At 44.7% G+C, this 23,731-nt stretch overlaps 1 protein-coding gene across 5 annotated transcripts in view; it reads left to right on the top strand.

The window, feature by feature from the left end:
* LOC116845990 (guanylate cyclase 32E) overlaps window positions 1-23,731 on the top strand; it is a 143,242-nt gene that overhangs the window by 106,501 nt on the left and 13,010 nt on the right. Inside the window, exons 1-3 of one of the 5 annotated variants that reach the window (XM_032819288.1) lie at window positions 11,051-11,640; window positions 22,782-22,985; window positions 23,462-23,659. In XM_032819288.1, the coding sequence (XP_032675179.1) occupies window positions 22,797-22,985; window positions 23,462-23,659 (387 nt within the window). In that variant the 5' untranslated portion in view covers window positions 11,051-11,640; window positions 22,782-22,796. Of the gene's footprint in view, window positions 1-11,050; window positions 11,641-12,149; window positions 22,986-23,461; window positions 23,660-23,731 lie in introns of those variants that run through there. The other 4 variants (XM_032819289.1, XM_032819286.1, XM_032819290.1 and 1 more) reach the window with 4 other exon arrangements.

Genomic DNA, 23,731 nt, shown 5'->3' with positions numbered 1-23,731 from the left:
TAGAAAGAAAGAGGAAGCGAGGGAGTCGCGCGAGAAGTTCGCGTATTTGCGACAATTTCGCTCATTGGCAGATTTTCGGCAGGCTGTAATTGGAAATCACTTGTTAAGATCGGCGATCATGAAGTCGACTTCTTATTTCAGTAGCGAACAGCATTAAACGATCATAAAAGTCGGTAATAAACGTAAATAAAGTTTCGAAAGTATCCGGTGTGTGCCACGAAAGATTGCAAGAACAGTCTGGGAAACTTCGTATCGAGAAACTCGATTTCCCAGTATATACGCGGAACATCCCGAGAAAAAGTCCGCGTCGCAGTCTACGGATCGATTTTCAGGATCAAATTTTCCCTCGAGCGAAAATTTCGCTCGACGTTGTTCCTCCCTTATCGAACTTCCAACACTTAAAAAACTTCGACGGATACTTTCGTAACTAAGCTTCTAATTAAAATTCTGTCGGAGCTTGTTACGGATTAAAGGTGAAGTAAGGCGCGCGCGCGAACGTTGTCGCGGGGCCGACTACGTTGCGAAAAATTTCCAAGTATCGTCCGGCCCGTCAATTAGCGATTTGCTGAAAATAATTTCCTTAAGAAACACCCACGAGCCGCGTTCCTCATTTATCTCACTCCGTTTACACGCCCAGTCGACTTCAACGCCCAGGCGTTCTCTTTCCTCTCGCCCTTCTTGTTTCTCGTAAGAGAGAACCACAGCCGCAAGTAGATTGATAAAATAATTCCACCTCGGAGAAACAATTTTTCGTCGTCACCACACGGCGAGTGAAGGGGTAGTGAAGAGTGAAGAGTCGCGTAATCGTCGTTAGAAAAAAAAGAAAGGGCTAACGAGCCCGTACTCCGTACGAAATAGTTTCTCGGTTGGGAGAACGGCTGAAACGGACATCTTCCCCGAGTAGGGGATCCAAGACGCTTTTTCGCAGAGACGGACATTTCGACAGCGCGATGTGAGTATTGATTTCCAATTACAAGCCGTCAAGTTCCCTTCCGCCGGGGGGGTCGCGTGCGTCGAGGGCGACGGGGTGCGGCGGCACTGAAATGCCCGGCGAATCGGAAAGGGCACGAGAAGAAGGTATGCATAATTAATTAACGAGTCTCCGCTCAGCGATGCTAATTCTTGGCCGCGATCTCGCTCCATCGAGCGCTTAATTAGATCGACTGCGTGTGCGCGCGCGCGCTTTCAGTTTTACACGTGTTCTGTCCGTGTGGAGTTAACGCCGCGCGACAGTCATCGATTTTTTTCACGACGCCTCGACGCCGCCTCGCAAGTCACTTCATCGTCCTGGGAAATTGGTTGCGTAATTAGGAAGAATTTTATTGGATCGCGGACGTCAGTCTGGGGGATCGTGCGGAGCCGCTTCTTTATGGTCGAAGCGCCGCTGTCAACGTATTCGTTTTCATTTCGCGCCTCTGCTTTAGTCAATTTCGCACCATCGGCAAGGTTCTAACAATAGCAGTACTGTATTGCTATTACTACTACAAATTTACTACTACAAATTTATCCATTGAACATAGAGAATATTATAGTTTCTTTCTTTCGTATAAATTCTCCTCAAAATTTTACTGTGTTTTTAGTAGTCCAAAAATAGACTGGCAGTAAGGTCTATCTTGCTAAGGAACACGGTAAATTTCGCTGGAAACGTAGCAAGTGTTTTAATAGCACACTTTAGTCCCTAAAATATAAGTAGCGCGCATGAAATTGAAAGAATAATAAATTGCAAAATGTCGATCTATTCTTGGATCAAAAAACGCTACAGTAACTTTTACAGTAACTCTAAAATCCTCTCTGTATATTGTATTAACACACGTGTTACACTTATCCAACGTGACATCCTTTTCATTTATTTACACAATTATTCTGATAAAAAGAACGGTCCGACGTGTCCGATATTCTATGGTCTTCCGCGACCAGTCAGCTGACAAAGAGGAATAATTCAAACGCTTGCCCCTCTCCTCCCTTGCTAGAAGCGCAATTCTGTGATCGCATAATCGAATATATCAGTTCATACATATGTACACGCACATCAGTATGTGTAACGGTCCATTAGATACAACGTAATTATCGGAATGCCGCCGGCCCTCCCTCAGTTAGTGAAGTATCAGTATGACTTTTCTTAATCTATTTAAGTATATTAGATTTTAATCTACTTAAGTATATTAGATCAACAAGCGAGGTACTAGGATAATAAAAGATTAAGCCAATATTAGATTTATCATAAAAAATAACAAGAGCGAGGAAAATATATACGGAAAAGCAGAACTGAAGAGAACGGTAATGAAGAGACACGGAGTTTTCGCCGGTGCAAAGCCGCGTGAACACGCTGGAAAATGATCAGTGGAACGTGAATACACATGCAAAAGAACTTCTGCACCGCGATCGGGAAAAGTCTGCCGAGATTCAGGTACGAACTGACGTTTGTTGTCACGCGGAAAATAAAGTGAGCGTTCAAACATCGACACTAATTTGACGTCGGGATGAGTTAATAAGTCGCTTATGGAGCGATACATTTTTTATAATGTTGACCCGCGACAAGGGTCAACTGCATTAAGTTAATTTAATTAATATCCCTCGTTGCGCTCGTTTCCATGGCTGCAGGCTGCAATTCAAAATTATAATAAAAGTCGAATTGGAAGAGTCGAAGTTTCAACTATGAAGAACTAATAAGTCGTATACATAACTAATAAGTCTTTACATAACAGATTGCGAAACTTTTTCCGTGCAACGAGGGGCAGGGAGGCAAGCGTTTGCCTTTCACACAACGTTATAACTTTTCCGAGAAGCGAAGTCGAGTTCAATCGAGCAGGAAGTTTGAAAAAAGATCCATATATTCTTCATGTTATATGTACGGAGTGTGTGTGTGTGTGTTTTCCCGAGGCGATTATAAAATCAGAATTACCGGTCGGGCCTGCCGCGTGCCTGCAACGAGCGGGAAGGCGATTCACCGCGTTCTTGAATATTTACACGAGAGAAAGAGCTGCGGCGTAAACAATTTTCCGCCTGCTCTACGTCGGAGATCCGTTCGAGCGACTTTGTCACTCCTTCCTCCCTCGCGTGCCGCATATGCGATACACCTGTCGCTCGGGAAAGGCGATTCTCGTTAGGCGATTCACGCGGAACGGTCATCAGATACGGGTGCGCCGGTCTCTGCGACGATATCAAGCGGGATCGATCCGCATCCAAGCTTATCCACGCCACGGGATCTGTCGCGGCCTCTCCGCTGCTTCCGTCCCGATTTGCTCGCATGCGGGGGGAGGGGGCACGCATCAAGCGATAAACAAAATTACGCGCCAACTGGATTAAAGGATGATTAACGGACCGCTATTAACGGCCGACACCTTCGCGATCAATAATCACGTACGAAGAGATAAGATCGCAAGTAATGTCAGTTCGCGGTGTGACGCGCACCCGAGCGACATCGGCATTGTCATGCGATGCTCCTTCTCCTGATTTGTTCCTTTTGTCGAGGTAGATTAATCGATTAGGAGCTCGCGCGCGCCGGGCTCAGTAGTGGGCATTGCAATTTCTCTTTCGCGTGTCGAGCCGCCTTCTTTCACATTCTCTTCCAGTAATGCAATTCTTATGCGCGACAGTGTCTTTAGTACGACAGTATTTTCGTGTCTACTTAGAGACGAATTGGGCAATAATTGGCGCATTTGTCTTGCCAAAAAAATTATTTCCCCGACAGTGTCTATACACGCAAAAAAAATTTCAGTTGGTGCAACCAAATAGGAACCAATTGAAAAGTAGGTAATCAGAAGCGATATCTCCGTTATGAAAACTAATATTTCTGTTGTCGCAACCGAAAATATTCGTTTGAACATTCAACGATATTAGAACTCGGTTGAGACAACTGAGAACAATTGACTATACAGAAGCTTCATAAAGGAATTTTTCTGTTCCTACAGTCGAATTTTCGTCTGATCCATGAGCAATTGAAAATTCGGTTGCATCAACAGAATTGTTTTTTCCGTGTAGTATAACTGTATTTTCGTGTCCACTTAGAGACGAATTGGGCAATAATTGGCGCATTCGTCTTGCCAAAAAAATTATTCCCCCGAGTAACTTATACCTTGTCGCGTTGACATTTGACTATCACGTTTTACGAGCAGGATCGTTTAGAAGTCTCTTAAATAATTGGATCTGTGCACGTGAATAGTCGCACACTGATCGCACCCGATCGCGGAGGTACGAGGACTGAAAGACGTGGTCGAATGGTAGCAGAAAGTTGTACGAGTGGCGCCATCTTTCTCTAATTCGGTAAACAATGTCCTATTAAACATTTATCATTTAAAACAGATTAGATTGGGCACAATTTGATTTTTACAAGTGCGATAGATAAATATGATAAAACTTCTCGTCACAATACTCCGTAACAATAAATTTTCAATTGTCTTTTTATGCTACGTCATATACGCGTTTTACGGATAATTCAAATGATAAAGCATGAATTTCCCTCAGTCACGATCTTTAACATAAAATTAGCTATTAAATATGCAGATGCATATTCATAATTATCGTACGAGTCTGATATAATATTGTTATACTCTCTCTTTATATCGCATATCAGAGATTCTATACGCGAAAATAAAGGCGCCTCGTGTTCGCCTTTACAGTTATTATTTGTGTACAATGCAGTGTATCAATTAATAATCTTTTTATATCTGTATTATTACATTTTTTCATAGCATGTACCTTCTTCCCCGTAATAATGATACAAATGAGATGAATAAAAAAATAATAATTAATAAATCCAACATAGTAGAATATCCATTGTGCATGGAATAATGTTTAGAATTTTTTATATCGACAGATCTTCAAGGTAGTCTTAATATTTCCGTTCATGTCCTTCGCTGGTTGGCTTAGGAAGGCGTAGATTACCAATGGTCGGTAGTCGAATCAGCAAAATGCGACACTCGCGATTCTTAACACAACAAGAGCCAGCTGAAAGCAGTCGGCGATACATCGACGATACATGTGAAACTACTTCGCGTTTCACATCAAAATTTGATCAAGTGTTGATATACTACGTATATAATATATTCCATTGTATAATTGAACTTCCTTACTAAAACAGTAACTTGCAGTTCCGTTGCATAATATGCAAAGTAAACTTACATCTTCAGCATATTCTGTTGAATAATTATTTAATAATTTTGACGCGTAATATAATACAGCATTTATTTATTCATTAAAATTTATTTATTTATTAAAACTCGTTTCTCACGCATCAAATAGAATCAAAATTCATCGATGTTCTTTTAATTCTTTTAAATCTTTTAAAATATGTATAGTCACGGTAATAGCATCGGGGCGTAATTAAAATGTATTAATTATTTATGTATTAATTATTGGTAGCTGAAACTTTCTTTTGATAGGAAATTTCCCGTCTCCCATTTTCTGAGCACTGAAATTGGATTGCACGAGAATGAATGGAACGGCTCTGATGTTCTTTGTTATGTTAATTCCATCACAAGGTTAATTTAACGCATTTCTTGAAATTTTATATAGAGGCACAATTATTTTACTGTTCTGTCTTAGTGAAATTATTTCATTCTACAATTGTTAATTAGCAATTGCTAATAAGAACATGACATTTAGAAATGTCGCGTTGAAGTCTTTCGAGTCTCACTGAAAAGTTCTTTCTGGCTTGAATCCGTAGGTCGTCGGCATTCGATAGCAAAATTCACGCAAATACCAACTAAGCAACAGGTGCCGTTTGGTTGCTTTTGACGAAACTTTTCGAAACTTAAATAACCGTTTAGCAGCCAATATACTTTGACGCGAAACTCTTTCACGACGAATAAATCACCAAAAGCAAAGAAGCACTGCGCACTAACCGTCCACAACCAAAATGAAAACACGATAGATTAATGTACCAGATTACTCACTCACGTGAGAAATTCAGTCTCAGCTTAAATTTTCCTCTTGCGCGAGAATCTTTTATTAGCATTGGCCAAGTAATTACCCGCGACCGAAACGGACATTAATCTCGTTGAAAAAAGTTTTAATCATTGCACTAAAGAACTAATTAAAAGTTTTTCGATGAAATGAACGGAAAAGCCGTTCCATTCACTCTCGCGCAATACAATTTTGGTCAGAAAACGGAAGACGGGAAATTTTCCTTCAAGTTTCAGTTACCACGTAAATAATTAATATGTTTTCATTACGCCCCGATGCTATTACCGAGACCATACATATTTTAAATATTTTCCTCATGAGAAAAGATTTATACACGCGTTGATACTGGTATATTATTCAAGATGATCTCTCTTTCTTTCTTTCTCTCTCTTTCTCTTTACCGTGCGCAATCTTATTTCACGTTCGATACTTACGGCGACACATTTGAGAATTCATATAATTTATGCCGGGCATATTACGAAGCACGCGATCGGGGCGGATAATCGCTGTAATTACGAGTCATCGAGCAATACGTGATGGCTCGAATGAGCCTTACTGCTCGCGCGCATATGATGAATATACAACGCGTTTATTTATGCGCTCGCACTTTCGGTCAACCGCGATAAGCAGAGTTGCATTGCGTAATCGCCACGTTACAAGAGGAGCTTTGTCCCGGTAACGTGAAGTCTTACATGCACGGTCGATACGCAACGACACAGTGACGTGCAAACGGCCTAGTGACGCGCTCAATAATTTCTTCGATATTCGTTTACAATGTCTGTCGTCCTCTCGTGAATATGCAATCGTGGCAAAAAATAAGCGGAACGAATATCCGCCGCGAAATTACTCCTCTGCGCGCGATGCTCCGTTTGAGGACTTCGACTGGAAGAAAGAGTCACGAAGTTCTTCCATACTACTTGTCGCTTCAATGGCGCGAATAGATATAATCCCATGTCTCTTCCGGAGAGATATTTGAAGAAACCTGTGCACGCACCCTTCCGTTCCATTTCTCGGTTTTGTTTCGGCGTTTTCTGTTGTGTAGTGCAAATAGACGTTGCCTAATTTCGTATTTCCGTCAATCCTTCTGCTGTTTTTCAATGTCCCTCGACCACGATGCGCTCACACGCGCGCGTACGCAAGCTGAGCGTGCGGAATGTGCTCAATTTTTCGCGATGTTTTTATATTCCCGTCATTTCCATTTACAAAATGAGAAAGAAGAATCCGCGCACGTTGCGCCGTGTCGCCGTGTCGCCCGCGTCAAGGCGTAATTACGCCAAATAATTTCCACGATGGCACCGGCACCGAAGTTAAAGCTCGTAATTAAGCGTACGCGAAGACGCGCGCGGAGGCAGCCGCCAAAAAGGATGCGATTCCCGAAAATTAATACACGCCCCAGATATTAATATACATGGAACTCGTTCCCCCGTGGCCGTACATTTTCCGAGGACGATCGTATTGCCGTCAAATGACGATAATCAGCGCGTCAGCTGCGCGCCACCAATTATTCGCGGGTTTCCTCTTTGCCCTTTTTATCTTTTTCCTTTTGGGAACTCAATGGGTGACATTATCGCCCATGCCGCATGGTGTAACGAGCATTTAATGGGTGGTCCCACCCCGCAGCTTGATTTCCATCTACGTGCCCGACAAAAAGATTTAATTAACCGCGCGGAAAACTGGGTCGCGCGGTAATGATTCGCCGGGTGAAAGGTTTGGGCTCGAAGGAAACGCAAAAGTGTGGGAGGAACGATGTACAATAACTATATATCTATTGTTGGAGGGAATCGCCTGTTAAAAACCGACGAGGTAAAGCGAGCTCCATTAACGTCGAGACGATCGCTTTTTCGGTTATTATTTCGGCGTTAATTCGTCGCTTTGCTGGGCCAAGGGCTATTTTGTTTCTTTACCACCCGAGTGTTTAATTGCGCTCAGACGCAATCTAAGAAGCAGCGTTCGAGCGTGACTGCGTGTAATCGCACTGCGAAACGAGCGAGAATGGAAATAAATGAATGCGCGACGATTCGAGGTGATTTTTGTACCCGAATATAACGCGCGCTTCTCGGAATTTTTAACCTTAATGAAAGACAATTGGGACCTCAGCACGGGAACCGCAATAATTCGGCACGAGTAACGAGCTGCTGCATAAAAAGAAACGATCTCAATTGCGTTCTTCGGAGCGCGTTGATTCGCCCGGTTTTGCGGAACCGCGACTCCCCGATTGCGCTGGGTGCTGGCTATGCATGTGTCTGTAATACATGTTCACTGAGGATAGCGTAAGATTTAACATCGGGGCAAAAACCGACGCTCGCTTTGCACGAATGGCGGTTTCATACTTCAACAGCAGAGAGTCTCGGCAAAGTTTGTCTTTTCAGCTCAGTTCGGAAACTCATCAAGCGATACTCTCTTTGAATTTTCGCGGACCACGAAAATCATTTCAGGAAATATTTTTTAGAAAAATAATTAAATTAATAAATGTTAAATGAATAAAAATAAATAAATAAGTTGGTTTAATATCACGATAATTGTCTCTCAATAATTCTCAATCTGACATACAATCGTACAGTTCTTTTTTATTTTGTTATAGCATTATATAATACCTCTGCCTAGCTCTCAAAAATCTCTTAAAAGAGTTAAAATAATCCTTTTATCTTAATTAAAATAAAAAAATTGTTTTTAAATAACTTGTAAACAATTTTACTAATCGGGCTGCGAGCTAACGGTATTCGCTGATTATTAGATTGTTCGAAGTCCTTCTTTAGAGGAACGTCGATTTCAAGGGGAACCCTCGAATCCGCGATGGCAACGCGCGGCCTTCCGATTTGTCGTCTCCGTGCCTTGAATGATCGTTCTCCAAAGCAAGTCACGCGCGAGTTCCTCGCGTTCTTACGGACTTGCGTAACGTTTAATCGGCCGACGTAGCGAGAAAAAGAGAGTTATGTTGGGCGCTGCACGTCGACGCTCGCCGACGCTCGCCGACATGAAGAATGCATCGGCGATCTGGTTGCAATTTTAGGCTCGTACACCTCTCGGTGCCCCTTTCCCCACGGACGTCGAGCTATTCGTCTGACAAATAACGCAAGTCCGAAGCGTGTTCCCGGCACGGGCGGAGCACATTAATTCCCCATATTTCAAAATTTCCGCCACGGCCAGGAAGAATCTTCCTTCTGGAAAGCGCTGATACGATTATGTGCGGTGCACGCCCAGGTATAAGCGTCATACTTTATAACGCCGGTCTTTGCGCGTAGGAGGTGAGGCACGAGAGTGAAAAATTATACCGTGATCCCTCTCGTCTTTCGCTGTCGTTCTCTTCGACAGACTTGATCTGTGAACGAATAATCTTCGCTAAACGTTCAGTAACTCGTTCAAGCAATCGGATTACCGTTTCACTCGGTATTCCGTATCGAAGCAGAAGTCGTGTGTGAGTTCACATCTCACAGATGGACGACTGATTTAATTATCTCGCGACTTTCAGTCACGTCAATTTATTTCTCTAATTTTTTGTAATTTTAGCTATAATTCACCGTAAAAATATTTCATTTTTAGCAGAACCCTTTTGTACATGGCTCCATTTTTCTGGAATAAAAAACAGACATTCTAAAAAAAACTTCAGTTTCAAGGTGCTATTTCCTGTGATTCGATATTCTAAAAGTGAAAAATCCTTTTATTGAAAAAATATTCCTCTGAATTGGTGAAAATATTCTAAACTGTTTTAATCGGAAATCTATTATTATTCTATATTATAATATCTAGATATTCAAATTTTTTTCCTTTTGAATCAAATACGTTTACTTAAAGCAGCATATCTTTTTACTAGAATTTCTATTGAGAACAAGATTTGAATTGTATAGATAAAAGCTGAAGTTCTTTTAACTTTCAGAATATCGTGCTTAGAATATTTTCCTCTTAGAAGAATCTTCCCAAGGCCACACATTTAAGAGAATTTCACTCAAATTATTATTATTGTATTTTTCGTGTGTTTTGAGCGACAATTACGCGTAAATTTCACTCGTCTCCCTCTCAGTTGGTTGATTTCGTTAAATCTCGCGAATCCGTTTACAATTTCCGTATTCGAGTTGCGCACAATACGACTAGTGTGTCAAATTTCACTATCTGCGTCAACAATGAGATAGGATCTTGGAGCATTCGCTTATTCGGTGACTTATATTCCAATTTCAATGTTTCCAAGGGCAAGAGCTCTACAGATCCCCATAGGTCATCCCGCGCAGGAGTTTCTCCCGATGGGAGCTCTGCTGACGGTGGTCATTGTCCAAGCAGATTCCCAGGCCGCTTATTACATTTCGCGACCCACCGACCGGCGTTTTGTATGCGTTCGTGGTTTTCTATCGCCGGCTCACCGGCACGAAATATGAAGGGGGTGCCATTCGCTCAAGAGCGAGCGCGACGTTTGTAATTCCGCGAGGGGTGGCTTTTTCAGAATTGGCTTCTTGCGGCAAGATAGCCGCGTTACTCTCTCTTCCCCGACGATTTCGCCGATTTCGTTGCCGCGTACACTCTCGTGACGGAAATGAGCTGACTTCGCTGGGAAGTTTCTTATGCCGCCGCGAGACGGCTCGGTTTTATTATTAAACGACGGGCTATCAGCCACAACTGTCTTCTCTCAGGAACAGGTCCGTTGACGCGGCCGAAACTACCCCGTCCTCTCTTTCTCTACACGAGGTGAACGTCCGTCGAGGTTGACGAAATGAGAATTACGCGCGGCGCAAGTCGTGCAATTTTGAAAAATTCGCTACCTGTCGCACACCTGTGCATTTCCCGATTTTCACTTTGGAATTCTCCTCGAATTACGCCCCGACGTCGCGCGAAATACCCTCACGTCGGCGGCGCGGCCAAGAAGGAAAGTTACCGGGACCATCCTGCTCGCTATTTCATTCCGCTCACGAGCGCGCGGGCTCTTTTGCCGCAAAAAGAGCGCCATACCTTACGGGTTAAAACGGAACAATGTTCCCGCGGGTCTCCCTTCCTAGACCGCCTGCTCGTGGATCGCGCTCATGCGCCTTGGGAGCGATTTTGGAGCGTCGGAGGAGCCGCGGGAGTGTGAATGGGACGACGAGACCACGACGGCGACGACGACGACGACGACGACGATGACGACGACGACGACCACCACAGCCGGCGACGTACGAGGCGCGAGGGAAAGAGAGCCGACAGAACGGACTCAGTCTGGCCGCGCGCGCCTCCGATCACTGTCGACCGTTGTTCTCGCGTTGCTGCGCGACGCGGTCGCGAATTCGGGCTCTCGAATTTTGCAAATCGATCGTCCACGCTCCTCGTCTCGCGTTTCCGTAACTCTCTATCCATCCGTCCGCTCTCCTCGCACGACACCTGCACTTTATCTCGCTTCGAAAGGTTTTCATATCGCGGACATACAATTTCTCTTTTCTTCTCCCCCCCCCCCCTCCTTCTTCTCTTTCGATTTCGCGTTGAATTTGAAAGAGCAAGGGGGACTTGATGAAGGCATACGTATGAGAATCCGGCGAACTTGAAGTCGCGTCGCGCCGGTCGAAAATAGCCCGACGGAGTTTCCTTCCCAAGATCTCTCAGCGCCGTCTCGACCACCTGCTCGCGCGCGGCCTTTAAGAGTACGTAGGCAAATGAGGCGGACAACGTTCACCGGAGATGAGGCGCGAGTAACGACTAAGTGAGAACTCCTCGCCGACGAGTTCGGAAATTTCCCCGCGCTCGGTAATCTGATTGCAAACGGACAAGACGAAAGGCGAGGTGAGTGACTTATTATCTCTACTTGCACATTTTTATATTAAGTGTTCGAAAAGATTCGAAGCTTCGAAGACAGACTTCCTCTTTAACCGGTGCAATAACAATAATTTTCTTGCCTGTCTATCCAAAGTACAAACATACGTAATGCCTTCTGTGAATTTCTCTATTTATAATCACGTTAAACACTGTGCGAAATTGAATGGCTTTTCCTCGTTAAGTGATTCATCCGCGAACAAAAGATCCTATCCATCTGTCCGGTTCTAGACGAAGTGAGACATTCACGCTAGTCCACCTCCGCTAGAATGTCAGGGATACATTTGACGGTCAGCCTAGAGCGTTAAAATAGTTTGATTGCGTAAAAACTAAAGAGCCGTCGCGAAATGTCATAGTCGCGGCTCGACGAGAATGAGAAATAAACGAACGCTCCTCGCGCGACGTACGATCGGTACGCTAGCCAAAAAAAAAAAAAAAAAAAGAAAGGAAATGAGAAAAAAAGAAATAATCGAAGATTGCACATGACAACGTGCCAAACCTTGAGAAATAAACGCTGCAAGATAAACGGGAGTTGTGAATGACTCTCGACAGAAGTGTTACCACGTGCCAGCGAAAACCCGAGCCAATAAATCCACGATGAGTCCTCACGCGCGAAGCGCAGGTCGTAATAGTAAACGAATACTCGACGAGAAAGAGAGAGGCCGATAATTTGTGGGGATTTTGTACACGTGTTAAAATATTTAAGTGCATTCAGAGAAAGAGAGAGAGAGAGATAGAGAGTGTTCAGAATTATATTAAAGATTCTGCACACGTGAAACACACAAATTTCGACAATTTTTTCGTATCCTCTGATTTATTACGCTCACCTGTTATCTGAACTCCGCGATCATCCCATCTGGCACTTGAACCAAAATTGGTTATCGCTTTAAAGAGTTTATTCATCAGGTTTGAGGGCGCCCAAGAAACGTATCAAAGGAACCACTATTTATCGAACAAAATTATATATCTGTATTATATGTATATTTCACTCTCTAAATAACATATGTTAATTTGAAAATAAGTTTATGACGCTATATTCCATTCAGTACAAACAACGATCTGGCTTAAAAATTACGTAAAAATCGTGTAGTGAATACTATTTCTTTTATGTCGTGTTTCTTAATGTGTATTATTTATAACTCAAAATAATGTCAGAATGACGAGAAAATTAACAAAAAACTCAGTTTGTATTCATGACTCGATCATTTCCTCGTCATTTCATCGTGATTTTCTGTTTTGACGTGAACACAAACGGCCGCTGAACCGCTGAGCTGTTTCCAAAAGTCTTCCACGATCTCCATGGCAGATACATGAAGCAGAGCAAATAGAGGAAACTCGGGCAGGGGGATCTATCCTACCTTTTGATCCTAAGTGTATCATGTTCAAATTCGGGATTCATTTACGAACGTGCCGAATCTATATCGACGGGTTAATGTATTCGTGTCGGCAACCGCGAGGGATGCGACGAATTCTCATGAAGAGCACGTCGACGGAAGATTACGGACCTGCCGCCGGCGAGGAATCCAGATTGGGTGAAAACCGCGTGAGCGTTTAACTCGCCCGTTTAAAAGGAAGCTAGAGGAGCGAGCGGGCGCGAGAGCGTCGCTTAATATGATCCAATTATTGGGAAGGTTGCAACGTGACCAAGTATTCACGGCTCGTCCGACGAATTACTGTACAAGTAGGCGAGAATCGGGTACGACCGTTAAACACCTTCCGTATGTTAATTCGCCGCGATGCAAATTTAGCGTTCGACACAATGCGGTCGCTTCTCTCGGTGTCGAATTTAACTTCGCGCCGCGAGGCTTCGCGTCGAAACTTCGCCGGCACTTTTAATTAGCGCGCGGCGCTCATCGAGCGGCAGAAATTAATTCTGCCAGCTTTCGTAGTCTTGGCGTTTTCGTCGATTTCGCGCCGGTGTTTTCCTCGACTATGCTCTGCGATCGTCATTTTCAAATTATCCTCCCCACTTTTCGCGGGAGATTCATTATCGCGGAGTAACTGCGCGCTAGCTGCACGTGCATCGATTCCGGTTTAAATATGTATCCCGGCCGGTGCGTTTCGACACGCATGTAATCGACGAGCAGATATTGCTTTAGCGCGCGCACATATCGCGAAGGAATGCTAATAAATCGTCGATATATACACGTAGCCTTTATTTCACGGCTGGTTACAATAGCATTACCATTTACAGACAATAACTGTCGTATTACCGGTTATGTATATCAAGCCACGCGCTACCTTGTGTATGCGGTAACTGTTGCACGACGTAAATAGATAAGATACACACACACTTCCTACCGCGACAAGTCACTCGCGCGCTTGCACGTGCACTTCCGACCGCAAACGATTCGCAACGCGATTGCGAGATCACTGTAAGTTATGCTCTTTCTCTCTCTCTCATTCGTCCTCACTGTGCCTCTCTCTATTCGTTGATTCAATGCTGGACAGCGTTGTCCGTATTACGATGCCGGCATTAATTGTGCACACACGTTTTATGTCGTGTCGATCGTCGCAGAACTAATTAGAAAATCGACCACACAGTAGAAACTGGAGGATCACGATAGCCTGAGGATCATAACGGGCGCGTCGTTGACGCAACGCGCGCGTTGAGGCGTGCCTAAAATTCTCTATGTAACGCTCCACGTGACACAGATTCAAGATCACCTTTCTCGAAAGCCAATAGTCATGACCGCAGGTGAGTCACTCTCGCTGCCGTCGTCGGGATTTCTCGATTACTCGTTTCCTGCGGCAATTAATGCCGCGGGATAATCTGATCTGCGATCGCGCGGATGTCCTAGAAACCGATTATCCATCCTTTCGCCGGACTGTTCATGTCATTATTATTTGACAGAAATGAGCCGCATCACCGTTAGAGGTCTAAACCTAGAGGTATGAACCTCTTCGAGCGCGATTCCCTGCAAACTTGACGAATCGCAACGAGCGAAGCGCGGATAAATTCGTCGCGCTGACTCGCTTGCTATCTAACGAAAAAGTACGCTCGCGTTTCGCGAAATAAAATTTCTCCGGCTGCGCCGCCGCGGGGTCCTGTTCTGTCTCATAAAGCGCAATCTCATACGCGCCGCGGTGATACGACGGCGGAAGGAGAACGGGAGCTGTGTGCAGTCGTGTCTGTAGCACGCCCGATGAGATTCATCAGATTCCACCCGATGCAACGCGATAAAACCTAGCGCACGCCGCGAATAGGGTCACGCACGTAAATTTTCTTCTCGTTTCTCTCTCTTCACGGTTCTTCTTTTTTTCTTGTTTTTTTTCCTCCTCTATGCCGCGCATTTTCCCGAGGCCCCATAAATTTTCGTCGCGTGAGCGCGTATCGCATACCGATATGTGTGCACTTTAAATGCAAATCGGTATCATGATGCGCAATGTCTATATATAACGCGGCGTAATTTATATTCTTTCGCGACTTCCTCTCTCGCGTACAATCTTTCATCTCCATTGTTACGATTACGTGCGTTTTTTTTTTGTTTATCTATTTTCTTTTTACCTTTATTTCTCTCTCTGTCCTCTTCTTGTTTTCTTCTCCTTTAATTTTTTCTCCTTCTCCCTTTTTACGCGGACTTTAAGTACGCATTTGCGTCAGCGTCGTCGAGGCGGCGAAACAAGCGACGATTACTTGTCCGCAGGATAATTGGCCGCAGTTATGCAAGAATGATCCAACTCATGAAATTGTGGTTTTTTAGTTTTTGCCACCAATGAGTAGTTCATAAGCCTTTCTACGTAAGACCCAAGTCTTATGCCTGAAATTAAAAAAGCAATTTTTACTTTCTACTAATTGCGTCTTTTTTATTCATTTTTAAGGGTTAAGCTTGTCAATAGATATCCTTGAGGAGAAGAAAATTTGTCATACTTGGTTGTTTGAACGATCGCGAAGAACCTCAGATAGTGTTATCTATGCTCTTTTCAAATACTAAATTCTTATCTTTATCTTTCTCGAAACGTACTACATACATCATTCTTGCCTAACTATACGATCACCCCTCGTGATTCATTGATAATTATGTGCGACGGATTATATTAAACTCTTGTCGGCCGTTTTCCTCCTCGCTGTTCTCGCTAAAGTAACGCATTTCCTTTTCTAAAAAAGTTCTAAATATAGCTTAGACAACAGCGTGTGCAGCAACGCGTTCCACATATGTAATAGAACGGGTGCGTAAGTACGTGGCCGTGTCGTGCTGTGCTGTGCGACTGCCCATGGCGAATTGCAAAGCGCTCGAAGAATACCCGAGGCGTTCGTACCTCGGGGTAAATAGTAATAAAAACGTGCAACGCGCCGCATTACTTTCTCCGGCGACCTTTATATACGCCGGTGGCCCGATTCCAAATCTCAGAGACGTCTTTCCCGACGGTTTTCGCCAGCAATCTGCCGGCAATTAACGGCAAAATGCGAAATAAAAAGCGCGGAAGGTCGCGGCGATAAAAGGGACATTCATTCGCGACCGAGATATTCTTAATGAAACGCCGGGAGGGGGAAGGACTATCGTAGTTTCCAGTGAACGACGGGACGACGTGATACTTCACGTTTCATCAAATGCGAGATTGAAATATGCGCAGAAATACACTCGCGCATGTGGGATTTATTTTGTTACGCAAGGTAAACATTTTTCAAGGTAAACATTTTTCGCGAGGAAACAAAACTGCTTCTCGAATTGCATTTATTCGCGACACGCATTCCTGATATATGTCACGGCAGGCAGAACGTTTATTTACATTTCCACGACGTGACGATAATGAGGAAGGGATTTAGGTCAAACGGAAGCGATTTGAATATCACGCTTTGTTACATGAATCTACCTTGCGAAACGGCCGTTCGTAATGATCTATCTATGAAATTATTTGGCACATGAATTTCATGCTATATTCGTACAACTAAATTCGTAGAATATGAATCTGATTGAAACTATGAGCATCGTATAAAGAAAAAAGTTAGTAAAGTTCACGCGATAGTGAACGAATCGAACGCGTTTGAAGGAAGAAAAATTTCTGGTTCCGAAAATCAAAAATTCGATTTCCTTCAACGAAAACGCGTTTGGCCCGTTCACTGTCACGTTAATTCAATCGAATCTTATTCTTTGTGCTGTAACGTTTCTGATCTCGATAAGTGTGCAGTCGTGTTGTCATTGTTCGAGAACTGACGATGTACACACAAAAAGCGCATCATCACTGCAAGTGTGTTATTTTGAATCGCGTGTAATTTGTTTGAAACCTTTTTCCAAGTTTCTTGTGCTTTTGAGTCATTTAAACACGTTTAAACGACGCGACTTGAAAAAGAGACGTGGCAAAAGGGATTTAGTCAAAGTACCACACTTGGCTTCGCAGTGATTCCTCTCTCACACATACACGCACGCACACGTACATGCACACTTAACTTTCATGGCTCTCTATTGGCAAAAAAAATCACGCTCCATCGTACGGGAGATCCCGCTATGTTCGCGACGAGAGACCGTAATCTCCACACTTTGTCTTCCATCCTCCGCGCACACCAGACACTTTCAGTCGCTTGGCCGCTCGTTTGCGCCCTAATGAACGGTTCATTAGCTGCACGACCTTAAATTGTGAACGTAACGTGCGGATCAGCGCAGATCCGCGAAGATTAAATTCGCTCGGCCGCCGCTTTGCCGAATCGGCGCGAGACGAATGGGACCGACGATTGTTCGGCGGTGCAATAAATACGCTTTTGCAGTCGCTTAATATTATCTCGTTTATGGCCTCGGTCCCGATACGCCTTTCACGATTTCTTTCGTGAGATGATACAAAAGAAACGAAAGATCGCGAGAGGAAGAAAGAAAGGCTGATATGTAGAGGTGGGTGACCGCGCTTAATTGTCGTTGCGGAAAGAACGCGTGATCGGCCATTCGGCGCGGTTGTCTCCATGTCCATTGTGAGTTCTAAAGATTCACTTAGGAACGGCTCACGCTCTCGGCTTGATAAATACAAGTTCTCGATCGCGCAATAAGGCTGCTTATTGATTGCAACTCGGCGATGAGTAACGCAATTATTTTCGTATGATGAAACAGCGATATTAACAACGAACTACTAATATCGCGATCTTTGCCCCGCACGCTACATTTTCTTTTTATTTTTATTCACGACACAGCACGATTTCCGTAAAAGCGAGCATTTTATTTCTTACAGCTTGTAGTAGTGAGATTATGTGTATCAGTGTCCTTTGCAAAGATGGACGTTTACACAATATTCTGAATGCCGTTTCACACAAAACTCACACACACTTCCATTAATCTCTCACATTTTACGAGAGTTCCTCAGCCGCGTCTTAACGAGGCTTTCCCTGACGCTTGCAGTTTGTCAGACCGGTGACTGAGCTGCGCTACAGAAAGAAAAGTTCGTAAATTTTCCAACTGTCACGGAAAAAAGCCGCAGTCGTAAATCACGAAACGGCAAGTTTGAAAACGCGATCAATTACGCCCACAATTCTTTTTTCTTCTTCCCTCTCTCTCTCTGTTCTATCTCTCTTTCTGTTACACGCAACGTAATGCACGGCCGTCGAGCAAAAAACACGGACTGGATTAGTCAACCGTAATTAGCGTCACGAGTTTTACGCGCCGACGGGCTCGCTGTCAAAACGTCGGCCTGGGGGAAGTCTGGGCGCGATCGCTAACAACTCGCTGCGTTGCGCGCTCCTCCGGTTTCGCAACAAAATGTAAATCGGAGTAAAAATTCTCTCACCGCCGTCACTCCCCCGGGCAAGTTTCTCTGTACTGTCGGCTTAACCCTCGAGCGTGCTCGTGACTTTTCGATGCGTAAACACGCGCGCGCGTGCCCGCTCTATCGTGAACGCGTGCGGTTCGTTTTGTCCAGTTTTCGCGGCTCGCGTTCAACCGAAATAGCCTCCACCTCCGTTAGTTAAATGTTGCAGGCATTCGTACGCGCGGCGAGTGACGCACCTAGATGCAAATTGATTTCGATAATACCTGCGGGTACGTGCGCACGTGTTGTGTTCGCTGTCAGTATTTACGAACGTTAGGGCGAGGGCCATACTTGAAAACTTTGCCGACAAAATACCTTTTCCTGCAAAGTTCACGTCGCTTTGGCTGCATACACAGTTACAAACGCTTTTACTGAAAGTACATAGGAGCTCAAAAGAATATGAAAAGTTTGCAGAAAGATTTTCACAAACGCGTGGTTATGTCTTCTGTTAGCGTGGTGAAACAAAGCAACACATATTTATATAAGATCTACATGTACAGGAAGTACAAAAAGGTATGATCGTGTCAGTGACGATCGCCTTTATGTTGTCGACATTTTTCGAATTTATCATCCACTTAAATGTTAGTAAAGTTAGAAGAGAGTTGCCGAAATCATAGGCGTTTCTTAAATCGCATCTCATCAATCATATCTGATTTTTTTATGTTTGCAGCTCGCATAAAATAAGATATAACCTGACAATTTTTTGTTTAAACACTTGTAAAAACATTGATGAGAGGTATGATTTCGGCAACTTTCCTCCAATCTTTAATGAAATTGTTTGAAAACGAACGACGGAGCGTTTCATTGAATTCCCCGTGAAACTCCTAATCGGACGATCGATGTTCTCATACATATTTACAGCATATGTTAATTGATTCGGATTTAAGTGGATCATAATGAGTTTGACGAAGGTTAAATACGTTAAAACGCTGTGGCCATTAAGTCAATTGCCTTGTTAATCGTTGCATGTAACGTCACGCGATTTTCTGTCGAAACGAGACCGCGGTATGAACATTTATCCGGCATAAAAACGCTATCCGTTCTTTTAAGCCGATAAAAGTGCGCAATTGTCGTAAATAACGCGGCCAAGTAAATCTCTCGGTGGCATCGCTTTTAAAATCGGATGGTGCCGGCTCGCAGCTGAAAAAGTGGTACCGCGCCCCGTTAACCGCATTAATTCAGCGGCCGCGCCGCTCGTTAATTCGCCGATTGCATTGCAATTGGGTGTGCGAGCGCGTTACGTTTTGACGGGACGAGAATTGACTGTCAAAAGTCGGCGCGGGCAGTCGCCGTGAGATTAAGCGACGACAGATCCACAGTTTGTCACCCGAAGACGTCCGGCCAATCGAGGACGCGACGCGGACGTATACACGTGTTTTAAAACTCGCGAAAGTACGTAGCGCGGCGCGGTTTTTTGCGAGGAGAGGAAGATTGAATGAGGATCCTGCCGTGCGCGAAACAACGAAGACGAATCACAGAGGTTCGCAAGATGTATTTGAAGAGGTGAGCAATAATCTCTCAAGATGTGAATACACACTGTGTATGAAATGTGTCGAGATGAATAATAATCAAGAAAAATTAAGGAAATGGTTTAATTAAATTGGTTTCTTGCGAAACTTGCCAGTGACTTGAGTGGAAAGATTTCCAAGACGTTGAGCGTATTTGTTAACGTTTCTTAGTATCTTAGGTGCAAGTGAGGGGAGACTTTTACAAACTCGGGTTGTTATCTTCTCTTTTTTAACCAACACTTTCATCATTATTTTCAATCTCCCTATTCTGAGAATTCGATCACAACGACAAGACTTACACCCGCGTCTGCAACGCGCCGCCGATTCCGATCGAGTCCGCTAATTAGCCCATGCGCGGATGATAAAGGTCCCTTCTTCTTACCGCAAGGAAATTTACAGCTGCCGGCGTACACGGGTGCTCGTGAACAGTGAAAGCGGCGCAATTTAAGAACGGTCCGTCCGGGGTTAATTGGCTCGCTGCCTTTGGACAAACGTGTAGCGGCGTGCATTACGCGGCACGCACTCTCCCCGCGAATTACCTTCCACCTCGCGTGACGTTTGCCCGCTGTGTGTACGCGCTGTACGTACCTGCCGCTGCTCCTCCTCGCCTCTCGTCGCGAGTAATGCCGAGAAGGGCGAATCGGCGGCGGTCAAAGTGCAATTTCCATCGTAGGCCGGGACGGCGGCATTCCCACGCGATCGCACGTCGTATGAGAGCGATTATCCACCCACATCTGCATAGCGAGCCCAAAGGGTTATCAATCAACCTCCGCGACTCAGGACGACTCGCATCGGCGCCTTTTTCATGCAATGAACGTGGGGAGAGGAGAAGGGGCTTGCGAATCCTTCAACGTCTCGGCGAGCGGCGCGTCCTTGACGCTCACTTTACGCAACGCTCCGTGGACCACCTAAAACGACTGCGCGCGTTCCAACGACCCGGCGCGCTTTTGACGCATTATTTAAAATAGACCGCTATTAATAATGAGCCGGACAGCGCGCGCACACGCGACCGTCGTTGTACTTCCGTCTCTGTACGAGAGCCGGTTGCGCGACGGATGACACCCTCCGACGATCCACCCGAGGGCGTTGGATTTCGTCAACACGATCGCAACGCGTGCCGCATATCGTTACATAATGTCTTCCTCGTCGCCGGTTGAGGCGAACATTTATTCGTCGGCAGACAACCTTTATAAGTCCCCGTGACTGGCGATAAACTTCAGAGTACTCCGGAGCTCTCTTCCTCGCCGTCCCGGAGGAGACGATCGCGCGTGTCTCAAGAAAAGACTCGGAAGGGAACGTTTATTAGGAGTGAAACTAAGGGAAAACGCCCAGTAGAGCCGGCACTCTCGCTCGAATCCCATCCAATATTCTATTTATTTTTGTTTTAGATTTATTTCTTGGATTATTATTTTGGGATTTATTAATCACATATTGATTATTCACCAATTATTACTTATTATTTACTCGTTATTTATTTTCTTATAAATCCCTGTATATCTTATCATATATGCGACAGCATTCGCGCGAAAGTGCTGAAACCGGATAGAGTGCCGAATGTTTTCCCCGTTAATGCACGTCGGATTCTCACGGAGATTAATTGCTTTTGCGGGATGGCAGGAGATTCTCGAAGCGCTGAATTAGCCGCTGAGATGGAAGACACTTGGAGGAGAAGCAATGGCCTGCACACGAGGAGCGAGCGGTTTCCCGTTTTTACCGTATTGAACTCTTATAGACGAGTGACGTCACCGAGGAGGAAGGCACATCTCGCGCGAACGCCGGGGAGACGCGGAGGAAGTGGAAGTTAGGTACACCGTGGGAGATTGATGGGGTTTATTGCAACCCCGCGGAGCTTACTGCTTTCATCCATTACCCGCGTTACAGGCACTCACCTGCAAACTCGTGCTCTTACGGATAAACTTAGCGATCGAAAGACAAACCGCCGCTGCGGAGTTGAACTCTATACGGCTCTACGTGCCGACTGTTGTTACGCGAATTCATTATCAGTTAGAAGTGAGCGCAAGCTCGACTAGGTGAAGTACGTACTTCCCGTGAGAATACGCGCGATAAAGGCATGACGTTTCGCGGAAGCGGACATTGATACGCATTCTGATAAGGACGGGAGATCTCTCTCCTCTCATCGACGCAGTCCTCCAATTCCTCCACGATAAGCGGCATCTTAATTAATTAAAGTGAAATTTAATTAGCGCAGTGTGCACCTGATAAGTGAGAAATGATTTTAATTATCGTCAAATGCAGAGATAATTACATTTATTCAAGTGGATACCAATAGAACTGCAAAGGCTCCTAGATATTTTTCTAATAAATGTATAATTATCTCTTCATTTGATGATAACTCGATCATTTTTAGCTGATTGCACTACAGCACGCAGTGTGTATACCTGATAAGTGAATGATTTTAATTATCGTCAAGTGCAAAGATAATTACATCTATTCAAGTGGCTCCGAATAGGAGCGAAAGGTCTAGATTTTTAAATAAATATAACTATCTCTTCATTTGATGATAATTGATCATATTTAATCGATTGCACTACATGATACTCTCACGGGTCCTTTTGTTCTCCATTTGTGATTGAATATCAAAGAGCCTTTTATCTTTCCATTTCTACTCTCTCTAATTCTATATTCGTTAAAATAATCTCTGAAAATACCTTCCTTCGTGTCTTCGCGCGCTTCTGTGACTCAACAATTGTAGAGCTGTCGCCTTTGGATCTTTGCGAAATGTTTCTTACATAAGAATTGACTCGAGAGCGATCACGGACGATCGAAAGAAAGCGCGATCGACTCGCGGGACTCTCTGTATCTAACTCGAGGCTTATGCAATATGTATCGACGGTGCTTTCTGTGTGCGTGAAGGCTTCGCAGCTGGGCATGCTACTGGCAAATGTGGAAAGGGCGTGTCTGCTTGTGACGGCGATCCACGTTTTGCTCGGTACGTACGTCGACGCGGAGACCTTCACTCTGGGATACATCACCGGCTCCAAGCGACGTCCAGACGATTTCGAGTATCACCGCCCGGGTTTCCGCATCTCCGGGGCTATGACTCTCGCCGTGGAGGAGGCGAGTGTGCCCGTCGTAATATATTACCGGCTCGACCGCAATTAGCGTTTGCACGGAAGTGGATAATTAAATTTAACAATTCCAATCGCGCGGAAACACGATTATCCCGTTTGAGCATCGATTACGCGAAATTGGAGCGGCTTGCGGTTGATACGCGGAAGAACGTGTCCGGTTTATCGTTCGCGGAAATTGCGCAAAACACGATCGCGCGATTAGCGGTGCCGTTTAGAGAGTGCTTGGTAAACACGCGGTCGGATATTCGCGGGATCGTTCCATCCGTGCAAGGTGCAATTGCGAGGAACGCGAGCTGTGCTCGCGTGAACATCAGACATCGCGAGACTTTTGCTGACTTTGCCGATTCGCCGGACGAAAAATCGAGAGATAAATCGAAAACAACAACGCGCGGCCGGGATCATCCCCGAAGCGTTCTCGCCCCCGAGACATTTGCCTTAGAGACGTCTCTACTTGATACGCAGGTGAACGCTGGCGAGCTTGGCGAGCGCGGCCACAAGCTCGACTTCGAAGTGCAGGAAACTTACGGCGAAGAGCAGACCAGCATTCTAAGCACTGCGGTACTCTGGACGAAAAACATCAGCGCTTATATCGGTCCGCAGGAGACGTGCATTCACGAAGGCAGAATGGCAGCGGCATTCAACATACCGATGATATCCTACGTAAATGAACTCTTACATCATAGCAATTTCCGCACTTAGAAAAATGAAGATCCCGGTCTCTTTCTCGCGATC

Source organism: Odontomachus brunneus, unplaced genomic scaffold (assembly GCF_010583005.1).
Source record: "Odontomachus brunneus isolate Ranch 3 - 2012 unplaced genomic scaffold, Obru_v1 Obru_scaffold_059, whole genome shotgun sequence".
NCBI classification, from domain to species: Eukaryota; Metazoa; Arthropoda; class Insecta; order Hymenoptera; family Formicidae; genus Odontomachus; species Odontomachus brunneus.
Note: the sequence above shows the minus strand (reverse complement) of the source record. Positions and strands in the feature narration are given on the sequence as shown.